Below are 27,796 nucleotides of genomic sequence, written 5' to 3' on the forward strand. Positions count from 1 at the left end.
TATTAACTTCTGGGTGTCTACTGTGGTTTTTGGGCATTTGCTTCGTAGGCAAACTATTTTCTAACTATACACATTTGCTCTGTCAACAAGTGCGGGTTGTTGAGGTGCTGCACTTACGATGATGACGGTCTTTTTTCTGTCCTATGGATGAAATGCTTTTGACATCTGCAATGGTACAATCAACACTACCGAAAGTGTGAAAAATGGACATCAGAACCATTTTCTAAATGTTGGAATCAGTCTCCTGACCACCGATGCAGGACCAGGATGTGTTTATGAACATTTAATCCTACTCAACTTCTGAAAAACTGTGCCCAAGCTACTTCCTGTTGATTGTTTATATACGTGTTTAGAGTCTGACTTTTTATTCACATCTTCAGATCACATCTTTAGATCCTCTGATTACTTGCTTCCTTTTCCTGAGTCTTTCTGTTTTTTCATCCCTTTTTTTGTTGTTGTCCCTTTCTCACTTTCTTTCGGTCCTCCTCTCCTCACCTTTCCCCTTTTTCAGATGCACTTCCTGGCCTTCCCCGTGCCCAGCTCGACAGCTTTGCTCCATTAGACAGGGTTGATGGTGGACCTGGACAGGAACCTCAGCAGGATAAACCCACCGACCTGCCACAAAACCCCTCTCCAGACCCACATTATACCCAGGAGACACAGGGTGACCAGCCCCAGAGAGGTGCAGTGCTATTGGGTCCTCCAGCACCCCAGGGGGTGAAACATGGCTCTCAGGCCCAGGGAGAGGACAGGCTGCGAGTGTTGGAGGAGAGGCTAGAGGGCCTGGAGCGTATGCTGGACATGGTCAAGGCCCAGGTAACCTTAGCAAATGCATGTTTTTAATTTAGGCAATCCAATACCCAAATTACCCAGGTAGCAATAAGAGACCTTTAGGAATTGTAGTGTATGGCCTACATACACCAACAAAAGGATGTATCCAAGCACTCTGCGTTGCTTCATGCGTAAGTACAACTCTTAGCCAGTTCGCCATGAACAGACAACTCCAAATATTGTCACCATTAATGAAATCGAGCAAAAACGAATGCAAAAAATAAACAACACAAACAATGAGTCATATTTGGGGGCCAAACAAAAGGGGGAGCCATATAATTTTATTTAAACACAATTTCTCAAATACACAACATTTTATTGAATAGATTATTTTCTTAAACATTGGTTTGACATGTGTTGGCACTCCTGAAGAATACGGTGCATTTGGGAAAGTATTCAGATCTCTTTCCACATGTTTAATGTAATACCCCATAATTCAAGCAAAGGCAGGTTGTTCATAATGTTCGCAAACCAAAGAATATCATGTTTATATAAGTATTCAGAACCCTTTACTCAGTATGTTTGTTAAGCACCGTTGGCAGCGATTACAGCCACGTGTCCTCTTGGGTATGATGCTACAAGCTTGGCATACTTGTATTTGGGGAGTTCCTCCCATTTTTCTCTGCTGATCCCTTCAAGTTCTGTCAGGCTGGATAGGGAACGTCACTGCACAGCCTTTTTCAAGTCTCTCCAGAGATTTTCAATCAGTTTCAAGTCTAGGTTCTGGCTGGTCCACTAAAGGACATTCCTTGACTTGTCCACTCTTACAATGCCTTGGCTGTGTGCTTAGGGTTATTTTGTTTCTGGAGGGTAGCCTATTGCCCCAGTCTGAGGTTCCAGAGTGCACTGGAGCAGGTTTAATCAGTGATCTGTCTGTACTATTTGCTCAGTTAATATTTCCGTCTCTTACTAGTTGCCCAGTCCCTGCCATTCCAAAACATCCCCACAGCATTATGCTGCCACCACCTTGCTTCACTCTAAGGTATTTGCTTGGTGATGAGCGGTGCCTGGTTTCCTCCAGATGTCACACATGGCATTCAGGCTACAGATTTATATATTGGTTTCATCAGGCCAGACAATGTTGTTTCTCATAGTCTGCAAGTTCTTTATGTGCCTTTTGGCAAACTTGAAATGGGCATTCACATGTCTTTTACTGAGGAGTGGCCACTACTATCAAGAAGGACAACCATCTCCACACAGGAACTCTGGTGCTCTGTCAGAGGGACTATCATGTTCTGATCGTGATGTCTCTGAGCTCTACAGGCAGTTCCATCAACCTCATGGGTTGGTTTTTATTCTGGCATGTACTGTCAGTTATGGAGCCTTATAGACAGGTGTGTGCCTTTCCAAATCCTGTCCAATTAATTGAATTTATCACAGGTGGATGTCATTGAATTTGTCAGTAAATGTATTTTTTTTTATTATAAATGAATAATATATCTGAACTGTTTTTGCTTTGGTCATTATGGGGTATTGTGTAGAGATTGATGAGGAAAATCTATTTAATCAGTTTTAGAGAGGTTGTTACACAGCAAAATGTGGAAATAAATGCGGTGGCATAAATACTTTACGAATCCTGTATTTCCGGATGCACTGTATAATAAAACCTAAACAAAGTGGCTTCTGTTATGAAATTCATTGATGCCTTTCCCTGAGGTAGAAATATTAGATTGCAAGCATATAAAATTCTTCTGTCATCCATCATTGGTACACCCAAGAAGCTTTTAGCTGAATGGAGACAGATGGTTGTTGACCCATGCAGACCAGGTAAAGGATACAAGAAATACGTAGATAAACAGTTAAAATACCACTAACCATCACCACGACACTCAGAGCAATAGTAAAAAAGTTTCAGAATACCATTGTAACAGGCAGGGAATGGGCACAGGGTGTGTTCAGGGCCCTGGAGGGTGTTTTATTAACAAAAAGAAGAGTGAGGAGAGGACATAAGGGAGGAATCAAAACCAAATGACAAGGTAGCGTCTACTCTAGGGCAGCCTTAGAGTGAGGGTTTGCGAAGAATGGGTGCTGGCTGTAGTTAGTCTGGCGGCCCCTGCACCCGTCTTCTCCTGGCTGTAGTTAGTCTGGCGGCCCCTGCACCCGTCTTCTCCTGGCTGTAGTTAGTCTGGCGGCCCCTGCACCCGTCTTCTCCTGGCTTTAGTTAGTCTGGCGGCCCCTGCCCCCGTCTTCTCCTGGCTGTAGTTAGTCTGGCGGCCCCTGCACCCGTCTTCTCCTGGCTGTAGTTAGTCTGGCGGCCCCTGCACCCGTCTTCTCCTGGCTGTAGTTAGTCTGGCGGCCCCTGCATCCGTCTTCTCCTGGCTGTAGTTAGTCTGGCGGCCCCTGCACCCTTCTTCTCCTGGCTGTAGTTAGTCTGGCGGCCCCTGCACCCGTCCTCTCCTTGCTGTAGTTAGTCTGGTGGCCCCTGCACCCGTCTTCTCCTGGCTGTCTTCCTCCACCTGCGTTGGGGAGCCTTCTGTGGTGCGTTTTCTCTGCTGACCTCGGTCCCGAATTCCTCTCTGCGTGTCCTCAAATACCGCCCTGGATGAGGTCCCAGTAGGAGGCAGGTGTGCAGCGGAATCTTTTGGAAGCTACCAGCTGTTTCTGTTTGAGGGGGTTGGTGCGACTGTGATTTGTGGGTTGTGAGCTCATTCCCAACACACCACAAAATTGCAGCGTCTGAACTATGCCTAGCGTTATTGAAACTGAAATCGTATTTTGCACTTAGCTTGCACGTTAGCTTGTTTGGCAATGAAACTGGACTGCATACAAGAAAAAGCACATGATACCCACAGAAAATGTTTAAGATGGATGGCATAATGAATTCCACTAATTACAGGATATTTTAGCCCAAAAGATTGAGACATGGCTGTGGATTGAAATTTCAACAAGACAACGACCCCAAACATACCTTTAAATGAACAACAAAATAGTTGCGGGACCACTATGGATTTTTTATAATGACCATCTCAGTCTCCAGACCTCAATCCACCTGTATTTTGAATTGAAGAGGGCAGTCGACGCAAGCAAACCTAAAACTATCAGGGATCTTAAACTGTGCTGCATGTGGTCCAAGATCCCTCAGTGTGCACCAACCTTTTCAGACTTCACAGGAAGAGGCTCAGTGCTACATTCTGTTCCAGGTGGAGACAAATACTGATTGTAGGGAAAATTATGTTTTTCATAAAAATATCATACTACTCAATTAAATGTTTTCTGATAGAAAGATTTTGTTTTGTTTTAGCCCAACATATGACTGATTTGTGTTTTATTTTTGCATTCTCTTTTGCTTAATTTCTTTAGAAGGTGCTAATACGTCTTGAGCTGACTGTACAGCCCCCCACCCAGTGCTTTATTGCTTATTTATTCATGCGACACTGATGGCCTGTTTATTTGTGTGTGTGTGTGTGTGTAGAACGTGGACATGCAGGTGCGTTTGCGTTACCTGGAGGGGTGTGAGTGTGTAAGGCCTGGATGTAAGTGGGAGGGTAGGCAGGTGGAGGAGGGACATCGCTGGGAGACGCACCAGAACACCTTCTGTACCTGCACCTCTGGAAAGGTCATCTGTTCTAGTACTACTGACGGTAGGTACTGCACTGGGCGCACAAACACACACACACACACACACACACAGACAAGCATCAAAGTTGAAACGGAGACGTACATTGCTGCCCCCCCAGAATCGTGCGCGTCCCGCCCCTGTCGTAATGGGGGCGTGTGTGTCCCTTTGACCTCTGATCTTGCTGGGTTCCGCTGCCTCTGCCCCCCCTTCACCACCGGGACACAGTGTGACACACAGCTGACCCAGGTACTACCCAACGACATAGAAAACCTGGACTGGGGATGATTTGATTTGGCCACTGAGGGGCTTTGAAGCCTCCAGTTGGTCATATTGGCACTCCCCTGCAGGAGCAGTCCTTCAGAGGAACTGAATTGGATTTCATTATTGTCAACGTCATAAGGAGATCCCACTGAGCTCAGCACTGAAACTCTATACAGCTTAGCATGTTGTTGGTAGGGCAGATGTGGACACACCGATGGGATTCCCATGGGTGTTGTGCTTCCCGCAGCGATTTAGGCCTATTTGATTATTTTCATTTGATGATTTGATTATGTGCCAACTTTTATTTCATTTTAAAACCAAGCCTACTGATTATGATTTTAGCCTACAGACATGCAAAAAAGTAGGTATACCACATTAAAGGTATTTTTTATATATATTTGGATAAATTCCAATGGCGTTCTTTGATATAGGTTACACATTATGCCAACATCTAAAAACTTGCCCTCAGAAGAATATGTCCAGAGAATGTATATCTATAAGTTAATAATACATTTATTGGAGCATTTAAAACAGCACAATGCTGAATGCTACCTAACTCACAAATCTGTTTTGGAAGATATTTGCTCTGTGAATTTGTGTTGTAGAGACTAGGCGGGCTGGCTGGGTTCTCTTTATTACATCACAGCCCCCATATAAATACAATTCTGATTGGTTTAGTTAATTTTTTTTATTTAATGTCTAACTTAGCATTCAAACTTGGTGTATACTACTGCAAATCCATAAGTTATGGCTGCACGATTAATCAAATTATGATAAAAATGGCAATATTGACCATGAGATGCAAAATATAAATCGCCAAACTTCTGTTAACACAACCAAAACAACTATGGTACCTCCTCCAGTGAAACGTATTATACTTTGTTCATTTATTTATGCTCTACACTCTCCCTCTATGCATGGCATGAATACGATGCCTTCATCATGGGACAAAGTTCCCCAGCGTCACTGCAATCGATGCCTCTGTCTGGCTTTAAAGGGGAATAGCGGCGAATATCTACGTAATATCTACATTTCGTCGAAGTTCATAAATTGCTTGAAGTAATTGTTGAATTCCATCAATTGACAATTGAATTCCAACAATTGTCTCTATGTGCACATAACTCTCACTCAGGGAGAGCAGGGATGAGTTATGTGAGTGCAGTGTCAGAGGGTAACATTGCTCTTTCCCTACTGAAATGATTTGATAGAATTTTGTGAAATAACCATTAGAATCAGGGAGTTTTATTGCCAAGTAAATTAGGAATTTGTTCTGGTCCGTTAGTGCAGCAATTTTGTACAAAATAAATAGAAATAAATAAGAATAGTGGACTGAGCATAAAAATAGTAGACTGAGCATTAATAACTTACAAAAAAATATACAAACAAATATTTAAGATGCAAGAATTGTTCAGTTGACAGTTGTGTGTGCATGTATGTGGGGAGGGTTTGTAAAAAGCGAAAGGATTCCACAGTTGACTGGGGAGCCATCCAGGGCGATGGGGGGAGGGCAGCTGGGCGTTGAGCACCAGGTTTTAGGGCGTTGAGCTCCAGGTTGTTGCAACAGGGACACCAGATGGACATTCTTCCACCTGTAGGCGGACTCGCCAAATTGGCAGTGGTGCCTACAGCCTTGGCTTGTTTTGTTCATGGAGTCTAAGTGATGCGTGTATTGTGGACAGACGATTTCGGAATCACTTCGGGTTGCAGATGTTGTGTGACCATCTGCTCGGTGGTCAGAGTAACACAGGGCTTGTTTTGATAAATTGCAAATAAATATTTTGGTTGTTCAGTTTAGAGACTATGTCTTTGTTTCTTGACTAGACACATTATGTTCAAATGCTTGATGTTTTGTAGTGTTGGATGTGGCATTGATATTGTCTGTCCCACATACACAATAGCATTGTTATTAATTAAGTTTCTGCTTCAAGGTCAGTGCCTGAAAACTTTTCATGTGGGAGAAGGGTAGAGAAAGTTTTCATAACTAGGCCTTCAAGCAACGTAGCAAAACCCATAGCATTGAATGAGTTGATACGACCACAGTGTTTTAGACACAGGCAGCCCCATGACATCTGTAATGCGTCTTTGTTGTTTCAAAAGTGCTTTAATGTTTAACAGATTATTTTGTAAATTAAGTTATCACATTATGTTGGCTATGATTTGAATTATCTAATTTTAGAAGTGAGTTCACCCAAGTGTTTGTAATTGCAATATTTGAAAAAAAATCATGATGCCATATTTGATGGAAATCGTGCAGCCCTAATGCATGGGTTACAAGTGGTTATATTGAAATGCTACCTAACCCGCAAAAAACACTTTCAATTGATATTTTTCTGAATGTTTTTTTTGTTTAGTGCACATTATATGAGTATCAAAATGAATGCACTGTGGCTTCAATCCAGTGCCCCAAATTAGTAATCTACAGTATGTGCCGTGAAAGCGTATTTGTCTCCTTTCGGATTTTCTTAAGATGTATTTAAGAACATTTATGTATCTTTTAAGACATATTTTTGTCTTTGGTACCTGAGTGAACAAAAAAACTCAACATTGTTAAACTAGTTGAAATTGTTTGGTTCTTGGCATTGCAGCTAATTTGGCAACCAGTTATTTAATGTAAAGAGGCAATCACTTTGTACAGGGTTTTTCATTGGGTGTTGCATAACTTTAATTCAATACATCATCACATCACTCAGTTCCTTTTGAAGATCTTAGAACATTTAGCGTAAAAATTTAGATAATCAGAAAATGATTCACTGCACTATACTGTTTATAAGTCATTGGTAGTATAACATGTACTAATCTAGAATATATAACATCACAGTAAAATTAACATAAAGCGACTAGGCAAGTGTGTATCTAGATTTGTGTATTTCACTTGACTAACGTTGACCTTACTTATTGACCATACCAGGAGAGTGTTTGTGTGAATCGTGTGATCCTTTTGGCTGGTTTATCTAACAGGTCAGCAGAACATTGGACAGGCTTGAGGTGGGTCACAGCTCTGACAGGTTGGGACACCACTTCATAGAGTTGTTTACTAGACCTTTTATGTTGTAGAGTTTTGTCTACAATACACACACACTCAGTTATAAAACAAAACAGCTCTGCTTGGCATTTAGAGTTGTGCGTCAGTATGTGTTATATCAAACAATGACTACCAACCTGTTTTGTTTAAAGCAAATTGAGGAATATAATATGTCTTTATAAGAAATTCTGTCCAGAACACGACTCCACAACTCTGTGTATATGATGTAGATATTGTAACGGGGCAAGACACCAGGAACAGACGCAGTGCCAGTGTTCTACATACATACATACATACATACACGCATACATACATACATAGTGTTCTAGACAGAATTGCATGCTACCAAGCTGTGTTCTAAAGATGTGTTCTAGACCGTAATTCATACTGTACAGCTAGGGTTGTGTTTTCTAGATAGTTGTACTGTAGAGTTGTGTGCTAGGTTTGTGTGTTCTAGATAGTTGTACTGTAGAGCTGTGTACTAGGGTTGTGCTTTCTAGATAGTTGTACTGTACCGCTGTGTTTTAGATTTTTGTGTTTTTTACACTTTTGCAATTCTGTAGAATAACATTCTGAGTAGTTGGTGTTGTAGCTTTACACTAGTGCACATTGTGATCTGCAATCTGGGTTGGGTTTCCCAAAACCATCACTTAATTGATAGATTTATCTCAAAAACGGAGACCTGACAATTCTTTTAAAACATAATTGCTCAGAGTTTTTTTTTTGCTGCTTATGTCATATTTACTAAACTAAAGGTGAAGAAATGTGTATGTGGTTTAATAAACAACTTGCAAGTAGAAATATGAATCTGTTAGTTATACCCTCATTAATAGCCTGGCCCTAAGGAGCCCTAATAAAATGTAACTTGATGATTTCTGCAACTGAAAAAACTTCTGATTTTATGCATATTCATATTTGCAGTCTCTTGCCCAAACTTGATAGGACCAGTGCTGTCAGCTTATCTTCTAAATTTTATGTATTGGCCATATCAGAATCTTGGCTTTGGTAATATACTACTAACTCAGAGGTTTCCATCCCTGGCTATAATATATTATGTCAGGACAGATCCACCAAGTGTAGTGGGGTGGCCATCTTTTGTAAAGAGCATCTACCATGCTCTTTCATCCTATAAAGATATTTTTCTAAACAGCTGGAGCATTAACTCAGTCACCTTGGAAAGCTAAGGCAGGTTTCAACGAACAAAAGGTTGCCTGTGGCTCTAACCCCAAAAAGTCAATTGAGAAGAAAAACAACACCTCAACTCCCAGCTACCTGTAGCACAAAAAGTTCTAAACAATGTTGAATCGGACAAAAAAAGAATTGTTAAAAGCTTTTAGAAACCATGGTGTGCACTCAAACCTGCAATGCCTATTCCCACTTCAGGCACTGCTTCTTGTTCAATCATTTGGGGTTGTTGATCTGGGCCCCATTTTTCTGAAGCTTTATCCATTATCACCACATATGATACCAGTAGCTAATGATGGACCTGTTGGAGACCTCTGTAAAAAAAAAAAAAAAACTGTTTGTGTTTGGTTGTTTTATTTAAGTTTTTTGTATGCTTTGGCCACACATATTTTGTGGGAGAATGATATATGCATACATAATTGCTATTTATAACCAGGTTAATTGGCATGAATTTCACTTGGAAAAAACTCTCTTATGCAGTTGTAAATAATTTCCTTGGAAAACTCAGCCCTGTATTGTAGCTCTTCATGCCTAACTGTAGATCAGCTTTGGCTTAATTTTTAATGGAGAATTCTGCACTTCTGTAGATTGGGGGGGGGGGGGTAATAGGTGCTGTGTGTGTGTTTGTGTGTAGGCATGTTGGCAACCACATCCAGCGGGGAGCTGTAGAGGTCAGAGTTCACCTCAACAGCGCTGGTTCTTCAGCCCTGCCCACGGTCGATGTGACCACTTCCTGTTCTGTACAGGAAAGAGCAGCAACAACTTCCTCTCCCTCAAGTCCTGCCAGGAGCAATGCATGATGGGAGCCTGCTGCTTCCGCCTGCCCAAACCAAATCCTCTCTTTGGCTACAAAAGTCAGGGCAATGGTAGCCATGAATACAACACATCCTCTGACCAGGAGCAGAGTGGGAGGGGTCAAAATGAGGAAAAAGCATGGTTTGGAGAAATTAGTGACAGAAGGAAAATTGTGGAGGACAGTTCTGATATATTTGTTCAGGTGTTCAACCTGACCATGCCAAACCAATGGAGCAACAGAAAGGATGAGAGACAAAGGAGAGAGAGAAATGATGGTGGGTTTGACTGTAGGGAGAATGATGCTGGTTTTGCCTATAGCTGTGAGTACCTGTCTGTGTCAGCCTGTCAGGCCAGGGTCAAGAACCTCCAAGGGGAAGGAGAGGCTGTGAGTTTCACCCCTGGACAGCACTGCTCAGAGGCGGGCTGTGGCCAGGCATGTGGTTGCCTCTACCATGGCCCCCCACGGAGCTTTGGGGAGAGGTTCAGGCATGGTTGTGAAGAGTGCATGTGTGATCACAGTGGAGTGGTGCAGTGTGGGTGTAGTCAGTTAACACAGCGTAAGGAGATTCGAGACATGACCCTGAGAGAGCGACGGCAGTACCAACGAGCCATCCGGAGACTTTACGCACAGCCAGGTACGTCATCTGACTTCCAACTAGGAACTCCTGTACAGCTATATCTGTACTAGACAGTTACCCCTGTACACCTAACTCCCCATAACCTTGGTATACCTGTACACCTAACTCTCAACTAGCTACTATAGTTAGACCTGTACAGTTAATTATGCACAATCTACGTAGACCTGTATAGCTAACTCTCAAAAAGCTACTGTAGTGAGGACTGAACAGCTAATTCTCAAATTGCTAGGTAGACATGTACAGCTAACTCTCAACTAACTACAGTATTTAGGCCTATATAGCATTTTTTTAAATAGCTAGGTATGCCTGTACAGCTAACTCCCAACTAATTAAGTGCCCCTGTAGAGCTAATGCTAAACTAGCCAGGCAGACTGAAATGCCAAACTCCCTACTAGGCAGCTTTCACTTGCTTTTACTCTCTGATATTCGGAACAGATTTGGTTTTTTTTGTATTTAGGTGTGTGGGAAAATTTTACCAAGCTCAGGGCCGAGTTCTCACCTCAGGCCGGTGGCCATGCTTACTTCCTGCCCTGGCAGCGCTACTTCCTGAGGCTTGTGGAGCAGGAGCTCAAAGCCGTATCATCATGCCAACTGGGCATTCCTTACTTTGAGTGGACGGTTGACTCTGGTAACCTTTGGACCTCAGCTGCCTGGCAGGCCGGGATGTTTGGAGGGGATGGAGAAAAGGGGAGAGATGAAGAGCAGGACTCGGATGAAGAGAGAAGTTGGGATAGGGTGAGCGAGGTGGCTAGCGAGCAGGAGAGCAGCTCTGTCTCGGGCTGTGTCCCCCAGCACCCCTTCCAGGGCTCGTCTCCACGCTTCCACTGGACCCCCTGTCTACGTCGGAGCTTCAACACTTCGGTCCGCCTCCTGGTTTTACAATTTTAAAACTGTTCCTTTTGACTGGAGAGCTTTGCTTCCTTTGACGTTGTTTTGTTCCTTGGTCCCAGTAGGTGTCTGTGCCTGACGCGGTGACCATCCAGAGGTTGCTGTCCCTGGAGGACTTCCTGCTTTTCTCCCAGGCTGTGCAGGGGCTGTCTGGGCTTTTCAGGCTCTGGGTTGGGGGCCACATGGCCTCTCCTCTGGCTGCCTATGACCCCATCTACTTCTCACAAGCCGCCTTCATCGACAAGCTCTGGACACACTGGCAGGAAAGGCACAGAGACTTGGGAACCCAGTACCCGGCGAGGCAGCGCCATGTGAAGATGAAGCCGTTTGGCATTGCCCCTGATGATGTGATGTCATCCCGGGATCAATTGTGTGTGGTGTACGTACCCATAACCCTTGGGTCTCCCTGCAATGTGACATCAATGCCTCGTGCCGAAAGGGGGAATGGCCAACACAAAGGAGCAAAAGACACTGTCAGCCATCACAAAAAGAGACAAGGTACTGATTACAACACGCAAGGTTATGATGGCTTTGACCCCAGTGGTTACAGTCATAATGGATATGACAGACAAGGTTTGGACCGCATGGGGTGGGACCAGCTCGGCTATGGTAGGGATGGTTTGGACCGTGACCACATAGACAAGGACGGCTATGACGTTGCTGGCTACAACCGCTATGGGTTTAACCGTTCCAATGTCACATGGTTTGGGATGCGCTGGGATGGAGTGTTCATGAGAGAAAAGGAACGAAAAGAAGGAAGAAAGGGTGAGAAAGAGGAGAGTGGCGAGGAAGAGGAGAGAGAAAGAGAGAAGGTGATGTCGGAGCTCTTTAACAACAGTGGCTACAGCGTTTATGGTTTTGATCCCTTTGGTTTGGACAGAGGTGGTTTTGATGTGTTTGGCTTTCGACCAGATGGTTATGATAAGGATCGTTGTAACTGGTTCTACAACGGACCGCACTACCTACGGTTCTACTACCACACCCAACAGCATCTCAGCTCTGCTAGTCAACACTCCCTGGACCACATCACACGGATCTGTCCTCCAATCACAGCCCTGCCTCTTCACTGGCCCATGCAGGAATGGATGGCTATGCATCCAGAGGGGAGCAAAGCCCTGATTGAGCAGCTGGAGCGCCAGTTCGGGGAACAGAAGCTTATGAAGTCTGATGAAATCTACACTCCCTGGCTGAGTTCACAGAGGGGGAAAGACATTTGGTTGCCAATCACCCCAGACAGCAGGTAACCACTGGTCAATTATTCAATAAGAACAGAGTGGATCTCTGCAAAGTATGATCTCTTATCTACTCATAGATTTGTGTGTGTTGTAGGTTTTGTTTTGAACTGCACTGGTTCTCCGGCTGTCCTCTTGGCTCTGCCCCCATAACCTGCCCTGACCTCTGCCAGGAAGCCCGTTGCCATGGTAACCCAATGGCTGAGTGTCATTTGCGGAACTGTGGCTCCTGCTTCACCGAGTGGCTTGACCAAACAACTGGAGCATATGTCATTTGCCAGGACTGGTAACCAATGAAGAGCGGTGCCCATGTCGTTTAACATGCTTGAAAATAAGTAAAACATTCTATTTGCCGGACCGCATAAATGGAGCCGGCCAAGAAGAGCGAATGTCTCTTACTGAGTTAGTGCCTGACTGACTGAGTACAGCATAGTGCTTAAACAGTATAGTGGTTAGAGATGCAGATGGTCATGCAGTGGACCAGGGTTCAATCCTCGCCACTGACCAATCAAAGTAGTCTTTAGGCTTTTGTCCTGGATAGACTAAAACTTTGCTTGCTACAAGTTTCAGCCGCTACATTATAGTATACCTAAATTAAACTGTTTACGGTTATATTGTGGATTTTCAAAGAACGCATCCGTCCATGCTTTTTGGGATAATATAGACCACAACCCCTTCCACGGTAAAAAAGTAGGGGTTTCCACTATTCTCTTGTCTTTTCACTTGATGATAAAGTCAGTTATTCACACATATATTGATAGTTATTGTATCAATGTCATTCACAAATGAAAGAAAAACAAACGTTGTGCCATGAAATGAAATGACACTATAAAGTTTGTCTTCAGTCTCGCTAGAAATTGCTCAATTCATATGACTACTTTCATTGAATTGCCTGTGGCAAAAGCCATACAGTTCATAGATGCTATTTGTGGTGGAAGTAAACTAAATAAGAACCGTTAGTCAGTTTAACACAATGCTTAATGGTGTCTAGTGAAATAGTCAAGCTTGGTGTGAGGACTTGGCATGTTATTGAAGTCATTATTTTCATTACTATATAGCTAGCCATCTACAGTAATCTTTCTAATTTAACGCGTTTTACGTAGTGTAGGAACCCTGTTATACCTGTTGATGGTTTGGATGTTAGCTAATGTAGGGAACTAGTTTCGGGAGAACCATGGAGTTTCGATTAATTGGCTTAACAACACAGAAGTATACCAACACTCTGCACACTTATAGCTTAGTGGCGTAGTGGTTATAGACACATAGGAGACCCCAGTTCGAATGCAGTGAGTGCAACAACAATATTCCCTTCTGAATGTGAGCTGGCCGAACTAGGCTTGCCTTGTTCCCTTTCTTGTTATCATAAAAACCTAATGTACCTACTCAAGAGGTTGTAATGTTAATTATGGGAAGTGACCAAGTCTTGAAATACAATACATTTTCATAACATGTTACTTTAAGGGGATGTTATTACAATGTTACATGTGTTGTTACACTGTAACACGTAGGTAAATATTAAAACATGTATTTAGTGGTATTTGCAGTTTGTATATACAGGGTGTAACAGCGAATGCTTGTTACAATGCTGCTACAAAGTTGCCCTCAATTGGTGCAGTGGTCTATCACTGCCTTGCTGTTCAGCTGTGTCGTAGCCAGGCTTTTGAATCCTGCTGGAAGTATACTGACAGTACCTGGGGTTCCCATAGGCGGTTGCACAAATTGGTTCCCAGCCAGAGGTAGACAGGTGGATGTCAGACAGGGTTGCGTTGTCTAAAATAATGACGGGATAGTTGACGGGATAGATTATGGGATTTTGATTCTACAAATACTGTCAGGAAGGAAAGATTTGCTGCTCTCAAAAAACGTATTATTGGAAAGGATTACAGATCATGTGCATTTGCCTTGTGTAATTTGCTTTGAGCAGTGTGTGAATGCGTAATGGTACAGTGACGGAGATGGTGTCTGAGGTGCTCTGTGCGATTGCGCAGTCATGCAACTTTTCCCTGCAATAAAAGTGCACTTCTGGAATAACCAGTATAGGAAAATGTGGACCAGGAAAATGGAGGGGAAATGGAAATGGAGGAGAAGGTATCAAATAATTTTCTGGGGTATGAGGAAGGGGCTTAACATTTTGAGTGATAGAAAGTGGTTAAGCAGCGGATGGAGGAGAAGGTTGTGAGGAGGAAGAGATGATTGGTCATCTGGATGTTCCATTTTAATAGGAGAGTTGTTTCAATGAGGTTGTTGGTTTCAGTAAACTGAAAGTTTTAATTTAAATGCTGGATTTGGAAATAAGCACAGCATGCATTTGTTGTTACACCTCTAATTACATTTAGTTGTTTCTGCAGTATAGCTGAGTAATTACAAATAGTTATAATACTTGTTATACACATGTAATTGAACTGTCTTAAATGGAAGTCTTAAAATGTAGTATTACCGAGTTCCCTCTCGCTGGATTTCTCTTTGTGCTGAGACTGATCTTTCATTTAACTGAGACAAGAAATGTGTATGTACCACACTTAAATAAAGGGTGCAACTGGTTCCATTGTCATTTGATGCTTTACACTGTTCATCTTTTAATCTGTTTATACCCCTCACAATATTCACCACAACTGTCATGCCTGGATGCATCATTGGTGGTTGCAGGACTTTGGGGCATTTTACATTGTCTACATTTATGTAGTCTCTAAATTATGGAAATGTTTTAGAACGTGTGTATTCATATCAAAGGGAATTGCTTATGTACACAGAATACCAGTTGTTACAGGAAGTACCGCAAAATGGTTTTGTTTCAAGCTCCAGCAATGCAGTAGAAAACAAAAAAATCACAAAATTAAGATGTTGTGTGCAGGCAGAACATAAATAAATAATTTGTATGAAAAGCAGTAGATTTATATGTATATCAGACATAACAATGTTGATAAATACAAACTCAGTGAGAAGGTGAATATAAACCAAGAAAACGCCTCAAAGAGGACTGATTACAGACAGAAACGTCTGTCACCTGTTTTGTTGACTGAGCTACAACTTCAGTATACTTCCCTTTGTTTACTAAGGCAGAAAGTCCCACCTGAACTCTAGTAAATACACTGTTAATTATCTCTGCAACCGTCTCTCACTTTACTCTGTCTCCATTCTGTTGCTCTCCTTGTCATCTGTATTTCTCAGCCCATCCCCCATCTCCCTGTTGATTGTTTCTGCATGTGTTTTGTTACATGACTCCAAAGGGACCCAGTTGACTGACACACACACACACACACACACACACACACAAATGCATAAACACGCATACGTTCTTTGATGCCTTTGCATTGGGTTGCATACTGTGATGATTGGCAGAAATAGGTCCTGGTACAGATGGTGGGCTCTACCGTCAGACACTGTCATTACCAAACGCACCAACTGTTGCTCTGACGAGGGAACGGTGAGTGAATGCACTCAAGCCGCTGTCTCTCTCTCTGTGAGAGGAAACCCGCAGGCAGCTCTGTTTATGTTGACAGCCTGTAAAACGTCCTGGTCTCCAGTGTGTCTGTGTTTCTGTCATTACTGAAGAGGAAAGCCAGATGCAGAGGAGAAAGATCACACATGGACAAAGAGCATGTGCATACATACTGTACATATACATAATAAACATAACTGTTCATACATGCATATTGTCTGTAGATTGTAATCTGGACGATCATCTTTCTCTCTTGTCTTTAGGTTGTAGACTGGATGGTCAACCCTATAATGCATCTATCAACACTGTTGGCAGCTGCCAGACCTGCGTCTGCAGGGTAAATACATTCTCCACACACAATGCCCCTCCAATAACACCTCACTGTCTCACGCCAATATTGAACATTATTCAACACAGACACACTTCAACACATACATGACTGTATGGTGATTGTGTGGTCTGTCTCTGTGGGTTGTGTTAGGAGGGTAGTATGACATGACTGTATGGTGATTGTGTGGTCTGTCTCTGTGGGTTGTGTTAGGAGGGTAGTATGACATGACTGTATGGTGATTGTGTGGTCTGTCTCTGTGGGTTGTGTTAGGAGGGTAGTATGACATGACTGTATGGTGATTGTGTGGTCTGTCTCTGTGGGTTGTGTTAGGAGGGTAGTATGACATGACTGTATGGTGATTGTGTGGTCTGTCTCTGTGGGTTGTATTAGGAGGGTAGTATGACATGACTGTATGGTGATTGTGTGGTCGGTCTCCGTGGGTTGTATTAGGAGGGTAGTATGACATGACTGTATGGTGATTGTGTGGTCTGTCTCTGTGGGTTGTGTTAGGACGGTAGTATGACATGACTGTATGGTGATTGTGTGGTCTGTCTCTGTGGGTTGTTAGGAGGGTAGTATGACATGACTGTATGGTGATTGTGTGGTCTGTCTCTGTGGGTTGTGTTAGGAGGGTAGTATGACATGACTGTATGGTGATTGTGTGGTCTGTCTCTGTGGGTTGTGTTAGGAGGGTAGTGTGACATGACTGTATGGTGATTGTGTGGTCTGTCTCTGTGGGTTGTATTAGGAGGGTAGTATGACATGACTGTATGGTGATTGTGTGGTCTGTCTCTGTGGGTTGTTAGGAGGGTAGTATGACATGACTGTATGGTGATTGTGTGGTCTGTCTCTGTGGGTTGTATTAGGAGGGTAGTATGACATGACTGTATGGTGATTGTGTGGTCTGTCTCTGTGGGTTGTGTTAGGAGGGTAGTGTGACATGACTGTATGGTGATTGTGTGGTCTGTCTCTGTGGGTTGTTAGGAGGGTAGTATGCTGTGTGCCCCTCCTCCCTGCCCCCCCCTCGACTGCTCTGAGCAGCAGAAACTCCAGGGAGACTGCTGCCCGCGCTGTAGAGGTTCTTATAATCTGAACATTCTGACATCAAATTCTGAAAGTCATGTGCATATATTTTCATAACTGACATGAATGTATTTATGGTGTCTGTAGGTTGTGTCCATACAGGTATCCATTATGAACACAGAGCTAAATGGAGGCCAGACGAAAACCCATGTAGTGTTTGTTACTGTCTGGTGAGTCTCTCTTATCCTCTTTCTTGCTTCCTTTTCCACCATCTCTCTCTGTTCCTCATAATCCACTTGAGATTTGTTCATGTTCTGACTGGAATGGATGGTTTTTTGGAGATTCTAAACCCTCTAAAAATGTACCTTTTGCCAGGAGGGTGTTGTTAAATGTGAGCCTGAGAGGTGTCGCCCTCCATGTCAGAACCCTGCCTCCCCCCCACCCAATACCTGTTGCCCAGTCTGCAATGGTGAGACCCTCCCTGGCTGAGTATGTTCATTCACGCATGTTCTACCATCAGAACACTGTGTAAGCGGAAGTGGGATTGATGTTGAGGTGTTTTCCTGTAACAAGTACCCAGATGTTGTTGTAGGGTAAACCAGGGATGTGTTGGAGGTGGGTTTCTCATTTCAAGCAGGTGGAGCAGTCCTTTGACAACAAGCTTTTTAAATAACCGCCCCTTGTAGCATGGTGACACAGCCTCCGATAAACTTTGCAGCTTCGACCATGTATTGGCTTACAGCATGTGGCCTTCGTATTGTGGGCCTGCCGGAGATGGCAACACAGTTGGCTGTGTACTGCTCTGTTTCACCTGTTGTGGTCAGCATAGCTGTTGTAACAAGGAGTTTTCTGTGTTATTGAGTGTCCATACATACAGGGACCTTAAGAATGTTTTGAACCTTCTTGAATGTCTATTTCATTTGTGGATCCAAATTAAGTGTTTACAATATAGAGTTCTTTATAGGCTGCCTGAGCACGACCCGTGTGTTTCAGGTTGTGGAGTGAACGGCCAGGACTTTCTGAATGGAGCCCAGGTTCCTAGTGAAGACCGCTGTCAGGAGTGTGTATGTGTGGTAAGATATCTTCTATAAGAGCTCTTTATCTCTATATTTAATACATTGTGGTAATTTGTGTGTGTGTGTGTGTGTGTGTGTGTGTGTGTGTGTGTGTGCGTGCGTGCGCACGTTGTGAATGTCTCTTTCTGTCTTCAGAATGGAGATGTCCGGTGCTCACCTCGATCCTGCCCGGCAGTTTCCTGTCCAAACCCTGTCCGCCACCCAGGAGATTGTTGTCCATGGTAAGGCATACCGCATAGGAAACCTGCAGGGTTCAAGCCGTGACATTAGAATGACCTCACATGTACCTGCATAGAGACCGAAGACACAAAACCTACACAAGTTCACATAAAAGTATATACAATGAGTGATGAGCAAATTAAATAATTTGGTCTTAGTAGTATGTACAGTATATGACACATGGATATACATGTTGATGTACACCAACTTCAGTACAGTCAGAATATTACAGTTTCAGTATTGTATACCTGTAATCAGTATATTAGTTTTAATATTTTATCTGTAGTTAGTATATTTCAGTTTCAGTATTGTATATCTGTAGTCAATATATTACAAGGAGATGAACAACGTTTTTAAGTAGAATGCAGCAATTTAATCTAGTGTGTTGGTGACTTAATGTGTTGAGTCTTATTCTCATACGGCCGGTTGCAAAAGTCTACAGCAGTAGGATATTCAAGTGGTAGGATTTGATGTTCATGAACTGCCCTTTAACTTTGGAACTGTGAGTGAACATGGTGGGGGTATAAGCCATGATCTTGCCTGCATGCTGCGTTGTGGTTGGCGTCTGTGGTGGTGGGCCCGGGTGTAGTGGGTGTCTGTGGTGGTGGTGGGCCCGGGTGTAGTGGGTGTCTGTGGTGGTGGTGGGCGTCTGTGGTGGTGGGCGTCTGTGATGGTGGGCGTCTGTGGTGGTGGGCGTCTGCGGTGGTGGGCGTCTGCGGTGGTGGGCGTCTGCGGTGGTGGGCGTCTGCGGTGGTGGGCGTCTGCGGTGGTGGGCGTCTGCGGTGGTGGGCGTCTGCGGTGGTGGGCGTCTGTGGTGGTGGGCTGGGGTGTGGCAGTGTGGTGGCCGGCACTATGGCTCATTAACTGTGCAGTAAACACAGCCCAGGATATGATCATGTTTGTATCTGGGAAGATCCTGACTTGTAGATATTGTGTTTGGGTAGATTAACTGTCAGTGGTCTGGTCAGCCAGAGGCTGTTACACTGTCATCACACTGGAACACAAAGTGATGTCAACTTTAGATAAAATGACCAAATTTTTCAGGGTGAATGGGAAAGGTTCCTGATACATTATAGTGACCTGGAAGGGCTGCGTAAAGAACTTGCATTCTGATACAAACTTGAGCTCCTCTTTCTAGCCACACAGTCACAATGTGAAATCTGTATGATGATACAATGTTGGGACAGGAACCTGCTGGTGTTGTCCCTTAATATTCACTGTTTCCGGCTGAAAGACAACAACATTTCTTGTTGTGTTCCAAAATGTAAGATTGTTGTTGCCTCACCTGTCACCAACAAGCTGAATAGTTGAATGTAGTAATATGTAATCAAATGTACAATGAATCACCTTTTCTCCTGTGTGTGTGTTCTAGGTGTAAGCAGTGTGAGTATGAGTCCCTGGTGTTTCAGGATGGACAGACATTCCCCTCCAGGACAGATCCCTGTCTTCGTTGCCACTGCTCTGTAAGTACTATTGGAGGTGTGTGTGTGTGTGTGTGTGTGTGTGTGTGTGTGTGTGTCCGTAAACCATCTTAACTTTGTGAACAGGCTGCTTGAAATGTTCTTTGGTGTGTTTCTCTCAGACTGGGATATAGTGAATTGAAAAGGTAGGGCTTTTTGCTCACATAATGTAGCTATTCTATAAAATGACTTTGATCTGACAATAGTTCATAAGCAAACTTGCATTTCACAATGTTTTGGATACTTTCACCAATGTCTGTTGTCCTATAAATAAATGATTAATTAATGACGTGGTGATATTTAAGTATAAGCCAATTCATGATTGAAAAATTCCTGTCTCATGCTTTTGTCGTGTTTTTTCTCGTTGGGACGCTGCATAAAATGTAAATAAAAACAGAAATCAATTATGTGCAAATCATTTAAACCCTATATTCAATAGAAAATAGTACAAAGACAACATATCAAATGTTAAAACTGAGACATTTTATTGTTTCTTTAAAAATATATCCCAGATTTGAATTTGATGCCAGAAACTCAAAAAAGTTGGGACAGAGGCAACAAAAGACTGGAAAAGTTGTGTAATGTTTAAAAAACTAAACCTGGTGGAACATCTCACAACTAATTAGGTCAATTGGCAACAGGTCAGTAACATGATTGGGTATTAAAAGATCATTCCAGAGAGGATGTGTCTGTCAGATGTGAGGATGGGGAGGGGTTCACCACTCTGTGAAAGACTGCATGGGCAAGTAGTGCAGCAATTTAAGAATAGTAAAATTGCAACGAGTTTGGGGATCATATACGGTACACAATATCATTAAAAGTTTCAGAGAATCCAGAAAAATCTCTGTACGCAAGGGACAAGGAAGAAAACAAATAATGGATGGCCATGATTTTTGGGCTCTCAGACGGCACTGCATTAAAAACAGACATTATTGTGTAGTGGAAATCAATGCATGGGCTCAGGAACACTTCCAAAAACCTGTCTGTGAACACAGTATGTCACTGCATCCACAACTGCAAGTTAATGCAAGTTAGATCCAGAACCACTGCCACCTTCTCTGGGCCTGAGCACATTTAAGATGGACTGAGGCAAAATGGAAAACTGTCATGTGATCTGACAAATCATCATTTGAAATTATTTTTGGAAATCATGGACACCATGTCCTCCAGACTAAAGTAGAGAGGAACCATCCGGTTTGTTATCAGCACACAGTTTAAAAGCCAGCATCTGTGATAGTATGGGGGTACATTACTGCACATGGCATGGATGACTTGTGTGTCTGTGAAGGCACCATTAATGATGAACAGTATATACAGGTTTTGGAGCAACATATACTGCCATCCAGTTGTCTTTTTCAGGGAAGGCCTCGATTATTTGAGAACGACAATACCAAACCACATTCAGCATGTACTACAACAGCATGGCTCCCTTGTAAAAGAGTCTGGTTTCTAAACTGGCCTGCCTGCAGTCCAGACCTGTCACCCATTGAAAACATTTGGCACATTATGAAACAAGAAATACAACAAAGGAAACACCGAAAATCCTATATCAGTCAAGAATGGGAATACCTTTCAATTTCAAAACTACAACAATTGGTCTCCTCAATTCCCAAACGCTTACAGAGTATTGTTAAAAGAAGAGGTGATGCAACACCGTAATAAACATGCCCCTGACCCAACTTTTTTGAAACAGGGTTGTACAATGTTTGTACGTTTGTCAATTTATTTGAACAGTGAGAAGTATGTTGATGGTTTCTGTTGTTTTGAAATGACACACGGACTGAGGTTTAGCTTGCAGACTGTCAGCTTTATGTTTGGGGTATTGTCATCCAACTTTTACATACAGTTTTAGTAAGATATTTCCTACATTTGTACAATTTCACAGTACAAAGTAGTCAAACACAAAAAAATTGAAATACCTCCTTTACGTAAGAATTCAGACTCTTTGCTATGACACACAAAATGGAGCTCAAGTGCACCCTGTTTCCATTGATCATCCTTGAGGTGCATCTACAACTTGACTGGAGTCCACCTGTGATAAATTCTACGGATTGGACAAACACACCCTCTTATAAAAGGTTGCACAGTTGACAGTGCATGTCAGAGCAAAAACCAAAGCATGAGGTTGGAGGAGATCGGATTGTGTCGTGGCACAGATCTGGGGAAGTGTACCAAACATATCTGCAGCATTAAAGGTCCCCAAGAACACTGGCATTCATCCTTCTTATATGGAAGACGTTTGGAAACATCAGCACTCTTCCTAGAGCTGACCGCCTGGTCAAACTGGGCAACTTGGCGACTGGATGACCAAGTGGGTGAATCAGGAAGGTGACCAATAACCCCATGGTCACTTTAACAAAGCTCTAGAGTTCCTGCATGTAGATGGGAGGATGTTTGTCAGGGGCAGGGACTGGGAGACTAGTGAGGATTGAGGGGCGGAAGAATGGAGCAGACAGTACAGACAAATTCTCGGTGAAAACCTGCTCCAGGGTAACCAGGACCTCAGAGTTTCACCTTCCAGTGGGACAATGACTCCAAGCACACAGCCTGGACAACCCAGGAATGGATTCAGTACGAATCTGGGAGTGTCCTTGAGTGGCCCAGCGAGAGCCTGAACATGATTGAACATCTCTGGAGGGACCTGAACATGGCTGTGCAGTAACATTCCCCATCCAACGTGACAGAGCTTGTGTGGATTTGAAGTGGAGAATATGAGAAACTCCCTAAATACAGGTGTGCCAAGTTTGTAGCGTCATACCCAAGAATCTCTGACAAAGGCGCTTCAACAAAGTATTCTGAATACTTTTCAAATGTGCTTGTACAATACACTAAGGTATTCAGTATTCAGCTACATTCTATTGTTATTTACATTATAAGTGGCTCAAATTAATCATTTCTACTGCCCACAGAATCACATGAAAAACAATCTGCATCCAATGGTTGTGTAGTCACAAACTTGACAGTCTCTGGTTCACCCGTTTATAAATGACAATTATTCATATCAGAAGTGATATGAATCCTGTCCACTCTCCAAATATTTCGGCAACTCATTGTGTGTCTCTCCTCCCCATAGGCTGGAACGGTGTCATGTGATAATATGGAAGCATCGTGTCCTCCTCTGCGCTGTCATCACCCTGCCAAGCCTAGAGGACAGTGCTGTCCCACCTGTGACCGTGAGTTCATCCTCCCAGAGTCTTCACTCTCTGACCTCTGAGCCTCCGCCACCATCTCTTCTGTGTGTGTGTGTGTTTACGTAGAGTGCGAGTACGGCGACAGGGTCTACGCAGACGGTGATGTATTTAGCCCAACTGGAAGTGGACCCTGTGTTAAGTGCAGCTGCAAGGTTGGTCTGAACCTTTAACCTGGACAATTAGACAGACATACTCGCACGCAGGCTGACGAACAAGGCAGAGGTTCTGACTGTGTCTGTCTGTGTCAGGGTGGAAATGTGAGGTGCCATGAGGAGCGGTGTCCCCCGGTCCAGTGTTCCAACCCCATCATTGACCCCCACATCTGTTGCCCCATATGCAAAGGTACCATTCCCTCACTGTATAGAGAACTGAAGGGGATGTAGCGTCATTGCTAACATTGTATGTGTAGAGATCCATTCAGACAGATCTCCTCGTCAGTCCTCCAGCCTGTCCTTGTCTCTCTAGTGTGTGTGTTAGAGAGAGTGGAGTATGAGGAGGGTTCTCAGTGGCGTCAGGCTGAGGACTGTTCCAGCTGTGCCTGTCTGAACGGAGAAGTGGTGTGTACACACACACAGTGTCCCCCCACCACCTGCACACACCCCACCAAGACTACTGGTAAGAATGTGTGTGTGTGCGTGTGCGTGCGTGCGTGCGTGCGTGCATGTGTGTGTGCGCATTCTGTTGTTTGGTACTCCGCTGTGTTTGTCCTTGCTCTTCAGGTCTGTGCTGTGCAGAGTGTGAGCGCTGTACCTTTTACCAGCGTATCTATAGCAACAGACAGACGTTCACACACCCTGACCAGCCCTGTCATAACTGCACCTGTCTGGTGAGATGACACGTTTAGATTATCTGGCTGTAGACATGATCCATGAGAAATGTTTCAATTTATATAACTTGGCTATAGAAATAACATTTATATTACTTAGCTATAAGAAATTATGCATTGACTTAACCTGATTATAAACATTTAACATTTACATAATTTATAGTAATTTGGACCTATTACTGCCCTTACTAATCAGATTTTAATCAATTCTAACCCTACATTTAACCCTGAAAACCTAACCTTAACTGTAAATCCTAACCCTAAACCAAACCCTTAATTACTAACCCTAATTCTGCCCTTAATCTCAATTCTAATATTTAACCATAACTCAACATTCAAGGCAACATCTTTTTAGTAAAACACACACACACACACACACACAATATAAAGTTGCGTAACATTGTCCTGTTTACCACTACCCAGGATGGCACTGTTCAGTGTGAGAAGAGAGCCTGTCCCCCCCTGAACTGTTCCAAGACACACACACCAGACGGAGAGTGTTGCCCTAAATGCCTAGGTGATTTTGGCTGGACTACTCTTACACAATACGTGTTGACCTAGTACATACAAATCAAGTGTTGTTTCAAACTATGTTTTTGCTTGTGTGTGTGTCCCAGGCTGCTCCTTTGAGAACCATGTGTTTCTGGATGGTGAGGAGTTCCCCAGCCCGGTTGGTGTGTGTGAGACTTGTGTCTGTGTGTCAGGGAGGGTCGACTGTCATGCGCCTGAATGTCCCCGGCCTCACTGCATCAGCCCGCTACCAGGAACCTGCTGTCAGAACAACTGTAACGGTACACACACACACACACACACACACACACACTCCTATACCATTATAAACAAGAACACACACACGTGCATGACACACGCAGACACACACACAAATAGACACGCAAACACACATGGACGGACACACACATTAGCATGCACACGTATAGTGCCAAACAATTTCTAAGAAAATAAAACCCTATTTGCAGGTTGTAGCTACGCTGGAAAAGAGTACCCAAATGGACAGGAGTTCCCCCATCCCACAGACAAGTGCAAGACCTGCCACTGTATAGTAAGAACAGACACGAATGATTGATTGAGTGCCATCCAGATTTCACTGACCGTTTTAAAACTGCCCTCCTCCCGGAGGTGTTGGTATCGGTGACCGTCCCATAGGTACCGCTGAACTACTAGGCCCGAACCGTGTGTTTTGTTGTAGAATGGAAACGTCCAGTGCCTAATGACGAGATGTCCCCTTCTGGGGTGCTCCAACCCCAACCTGCTGCCTGGAGAATGCTGCCCCCAGTGTCCCGGTATGCAACTGCACGTTGTCTGACTGCAATCGGAAGTCAATGTGGAGTTGTGTTGTGTAGATGATTTGTGTGTGTGTGTGTGCGTGTGCAGCCGCCCCTGCCAACTGTGTGTACGAAGATCGGCCCTACAGACACACGGAGCGTTTCTACCACCCTGCTGACTCCTGCCTGTGGTGCGTCTGCACCAATGGGACGGTTCGATGCCACCGGAAGCCCTGCGCCCTGGCTCCTTGTTCACACCCCATTCAGCAGGACTGCTGCAGGACTTGTGATGGTAGGACACTTCGCACACTGTAGGAATTAGAATTCATACCGCCTACGTAGCATGACACTACAATTCATACAGCCTACGTAGCATGACATCACAATTGTTGATGCTTGTTATGTTTAGATAACAAAAGACCATCGGTTTATCTGTACACAGGAAGTCACGTTCATTCAAAGCACGACAGTAAGTAGCCAATGGGCTTACGGTAATTCTGTCCTGCGATGTCTGTAAAGTAGAGGGAGGTTTCTTTGAGATTGAGTGAGATGAACTCAAGTCTGAACTCAGTCTTATTTCAACCACTATACGAACGGCTGATTTCTAACACAGTTCATATGGCCAACATGACATGACATGACATGACCCTTTACACAGTTTACATGACATGACATGACCCTTTAAACAGTTTACATGACATGACGCTGTGTTTCAGGCTGTCTGTATGACGGGCGGGAGCGGGCCAATGGGGAGTCCTGGGGAGACGTGTCAGACCCATGTGCAGTGTGTCTGTGCCGCGAGGGTTCTGTCCGCTGTGAGAGGAAGCGCTGCCCTGCCCTCAGCTGTCCATACCCTGTACAGAGGGAGTGTTGCAGAGCTTGTGACGGTGAGATGTCTTGCTGAGACGCAGTGTGGGTGTGTTTCTGAAACTATGCTAAATAAAATGGGAAGAATGAAAACCATTCTCTCTTATGACCCCCCCACCCCGTTCTCTCCTCTGACTCCTCTCTTTAACTGTTCTCCCTTCTCTCCCCTATCTCCTCCCTCTCTTTTCCTGCCTCCTTTATCTCCCTTCTCTCTCTACTGTCTGCCTCCTCTCTCTCTCTCCTTTCTCTAAACTTCTCAAACTCCCTCTCTCTCTTCTCCATCTCTGCCCCCCCCCCATCTGTCTGTCTCTCTGCAGGTTGTTTCTACGGGGGGAAGGAGTATCCTGATGGTTATGAGTTTGTCAGTGGAGACGACCCGTGTCGAGTGTGTACGTGTTATGCAGGGGATGTGGTTTGTACCCAGTTACCCTGCTACCAGGACTGCACGCACCCCTACAAACCAACCAGCCAGTGCTGTGGAGAGTGTGACCGTACGTACACACACACACACACACAGACCACATCTCCTGCTTGATTTAACTGTGCCTTTAACAGGGGATCAATGTTTCTCATTCTGACATGGTTCCTATGGAAATGTTTCCCTGTGACAGGTTGCTCCCATAGCAACACTGTCCTCATAAGCGGCCAATCAATACCTGACCCCACTGACCCGTGCTCGGAGTGTACCTGCCAGGTAACACCGACACACACATGAAAAATGAGGGTCACTGTCTCTCACAAGGTACATCCATAACACACTATTCCCTGTGTCTATAGGGTGGATCAATAAGGTGTGAGAAGAAGTGGTGTCCCCCAGTGTCTTGCTCTCATCCAAGCATCAGCCCTTGTGGCTGTCCTGTTTGTGAAGGTATTTCGACACACTATCATGTGTCCGTCTCTGTGTCCGTCCGTCTCTGTGTCCGTCCGTCTCTGTGTCCGTCCGTCCGTCTCTGTGTCCGTCCGTCCGTCTCTGTGTCCGTCCGTCCGTCTCTGTGTCCGTCCGTCCGTCTCTGTGTCCGTCCGTCCGTCTCTGTGTCCGTCCGTCCGTCTCTGTGTCCGTCCGTCTCTGTGTCCGTCTCTGTGTCCGTCCGTCCGTCTCTGTGTCCGTCCGTCCGTCTCTGTGTCCGTCCGTCCGTCTCTGTGTCCGTCTCTGTGTCCGTCCGTCTCTGTGTCTCTGTCCGTCTGACTGTATGTTTGTGACTCTGACATGTTTTATTTGGGGCTTGGGTGCGTGTGTGTTTAGGTTGTGTGTTCCAGGGCGGGTCTTACATTGATGGACAGGTTTTTGCTGGAACCAGAGGAAGCTGCGATGACTGCACATGTTTAGTGAGTGGTCACGTGTCAGTTCAGGGTGGGGTCAAAGTTTCAAGTAAAATGTCTTCCTGAAGGTCAGATTCTGAAGTTAAAAATTAAATGAGTGTGCGTGCATGCGTGTGTGCGTGCGTGCAGAGAGGAGAGGTGGTGTGTGTGAAGCGGAGGTGTCCTGCCGTGTCGTGTCCACACCCTGCACTGGATGGCTGTGAGTGTGCCGTGTGTGACGGCTGTCATTTCAACGGACGCGACTGTTTCAGCGGGGAACGTTTCACACACCCCTTAGACCACTGTCAACGCTGCACATGCCTGGTACAGACACACACACACACAGACACACACACACACACAGACACACA

General features: G+C 44.2%; 2 protein-coding genes across 2 annotated transcripts in view; both read left to right on the forward strand.

Moving 5' to 3' along the window:
- The window catches only part of kcp (kielin cysteine rich BMP regulator), a 38,629-nt gene that overhangs the window by 2,396 nt on the left and 8,437 nt on the right, over positions 1-27,796 (forward strand). The window contains exons 4-28 of the mRNA XM_029115324.2: positions 512-816; positions 4,244-4,412; positions 16,114-16,187; positions 17,166-17,259; positions 17,352-17,434; positions 17,580-17,673; positions 18,198-18,277; positions 18,416-18,501; positions 19,872-19,962; positions 23,033-23,132; positions 23,217-23,302; positions 23,399-23,492; positions 23,616-23,765; positions 23,870-23,976; positions 24,400-24,493; positions 24,594-24,767; positions 24,954-25,036; positions 25,184-25,277; positions 25,369-25,551; positions 25,976-26,146; positions 26,444-26,617; positions 26,738-26,820; positions 26,904-26,994; positions 27,370-27,452; positions 27,576-27,749. Of these exons, the coding sequence (XP_028971157.2) occupies positions 512-816; positions 4,244-4,412; positions 16,114-16,187; positions 17,166-17,259; positions 17,352-17,434; positions 17,580-17,673; positions 18,198-18,277; positions 18,416-18,501; positions 19,872-19,962; positions 23,033-23,132; positions 23,217-23,302; positions 23,399-23,492; positions 23,616-23,765; positions 23,870-23,976; positions 24,400-24,493; positions 24,594-24,767; positions 24,954-25,036; positions 25,184-25,277; positions 25,369-25,551; positions 25,976-26,146; positions 26,444-26,617; positions 26,738-26,820; positions 26,904-26,994; positions 27,370-27,452; positions 27,576-27,749 (3,017 nt within the window). The remainder of the gene's footprint in view (positions 1-511; positions 817-4,243; positions 4,413-16,113; positions 16,188-17,165; positions 17,260-17,351; positions 17,435-17,579; positions 17,674-18,197; positions 18,278-18,415; positions 18,502-19,871; positions 19,963-23,032; positions 23,133-23,216; positions 23,303-23,398; positions 23,493-23,615; positions 23,766-23,869; positions 23,977-24,399; positions 24,494-24,593; positions 24,768-24,953; positions 25,037-25,183; positions 25,278-25,368; positions 25,552-25,975; positions 26,147-26,443; positions 26,618-26,737; positions 26,821-26,903; positions 26,995-27,369; positions 27,453-27,575; positions 27,750-27,796) is intronic.
- On the forward strand, positions 9,472-14,951 carry LOC117593416. Its single transcript, XM_034288403.1, has 4 exons — positions 9,472-10,288; positions 10,749-11,152; positions 11,245-12,419; positions 12,509-14,951. Exons 1-4 carry the CDS (start codon positions 9,655-9,657, stop codon positions 12,699-12,701), a joined length of 2,406 nt encoding a protein of 801 aa, XP_034144294.1. The 5' UTR covers positions 9,472-9,654; the 3' UTR covers positions 12,702-14,951.

Source organism: Esox lucius, chromosome 19 (genome assembly GCF_011004845.1).
Source record: "Esox lucius isolate fEsoLuc1 chromosome 19, fEsoLuc1.pri, whole genome shotgun sequence".
Classification (NCBI taxonomy): Eukaryota; Metazoa; Chordata; class Actinopteri; order Esociformes; family Esocidae; genus Esox; species Esox lucius.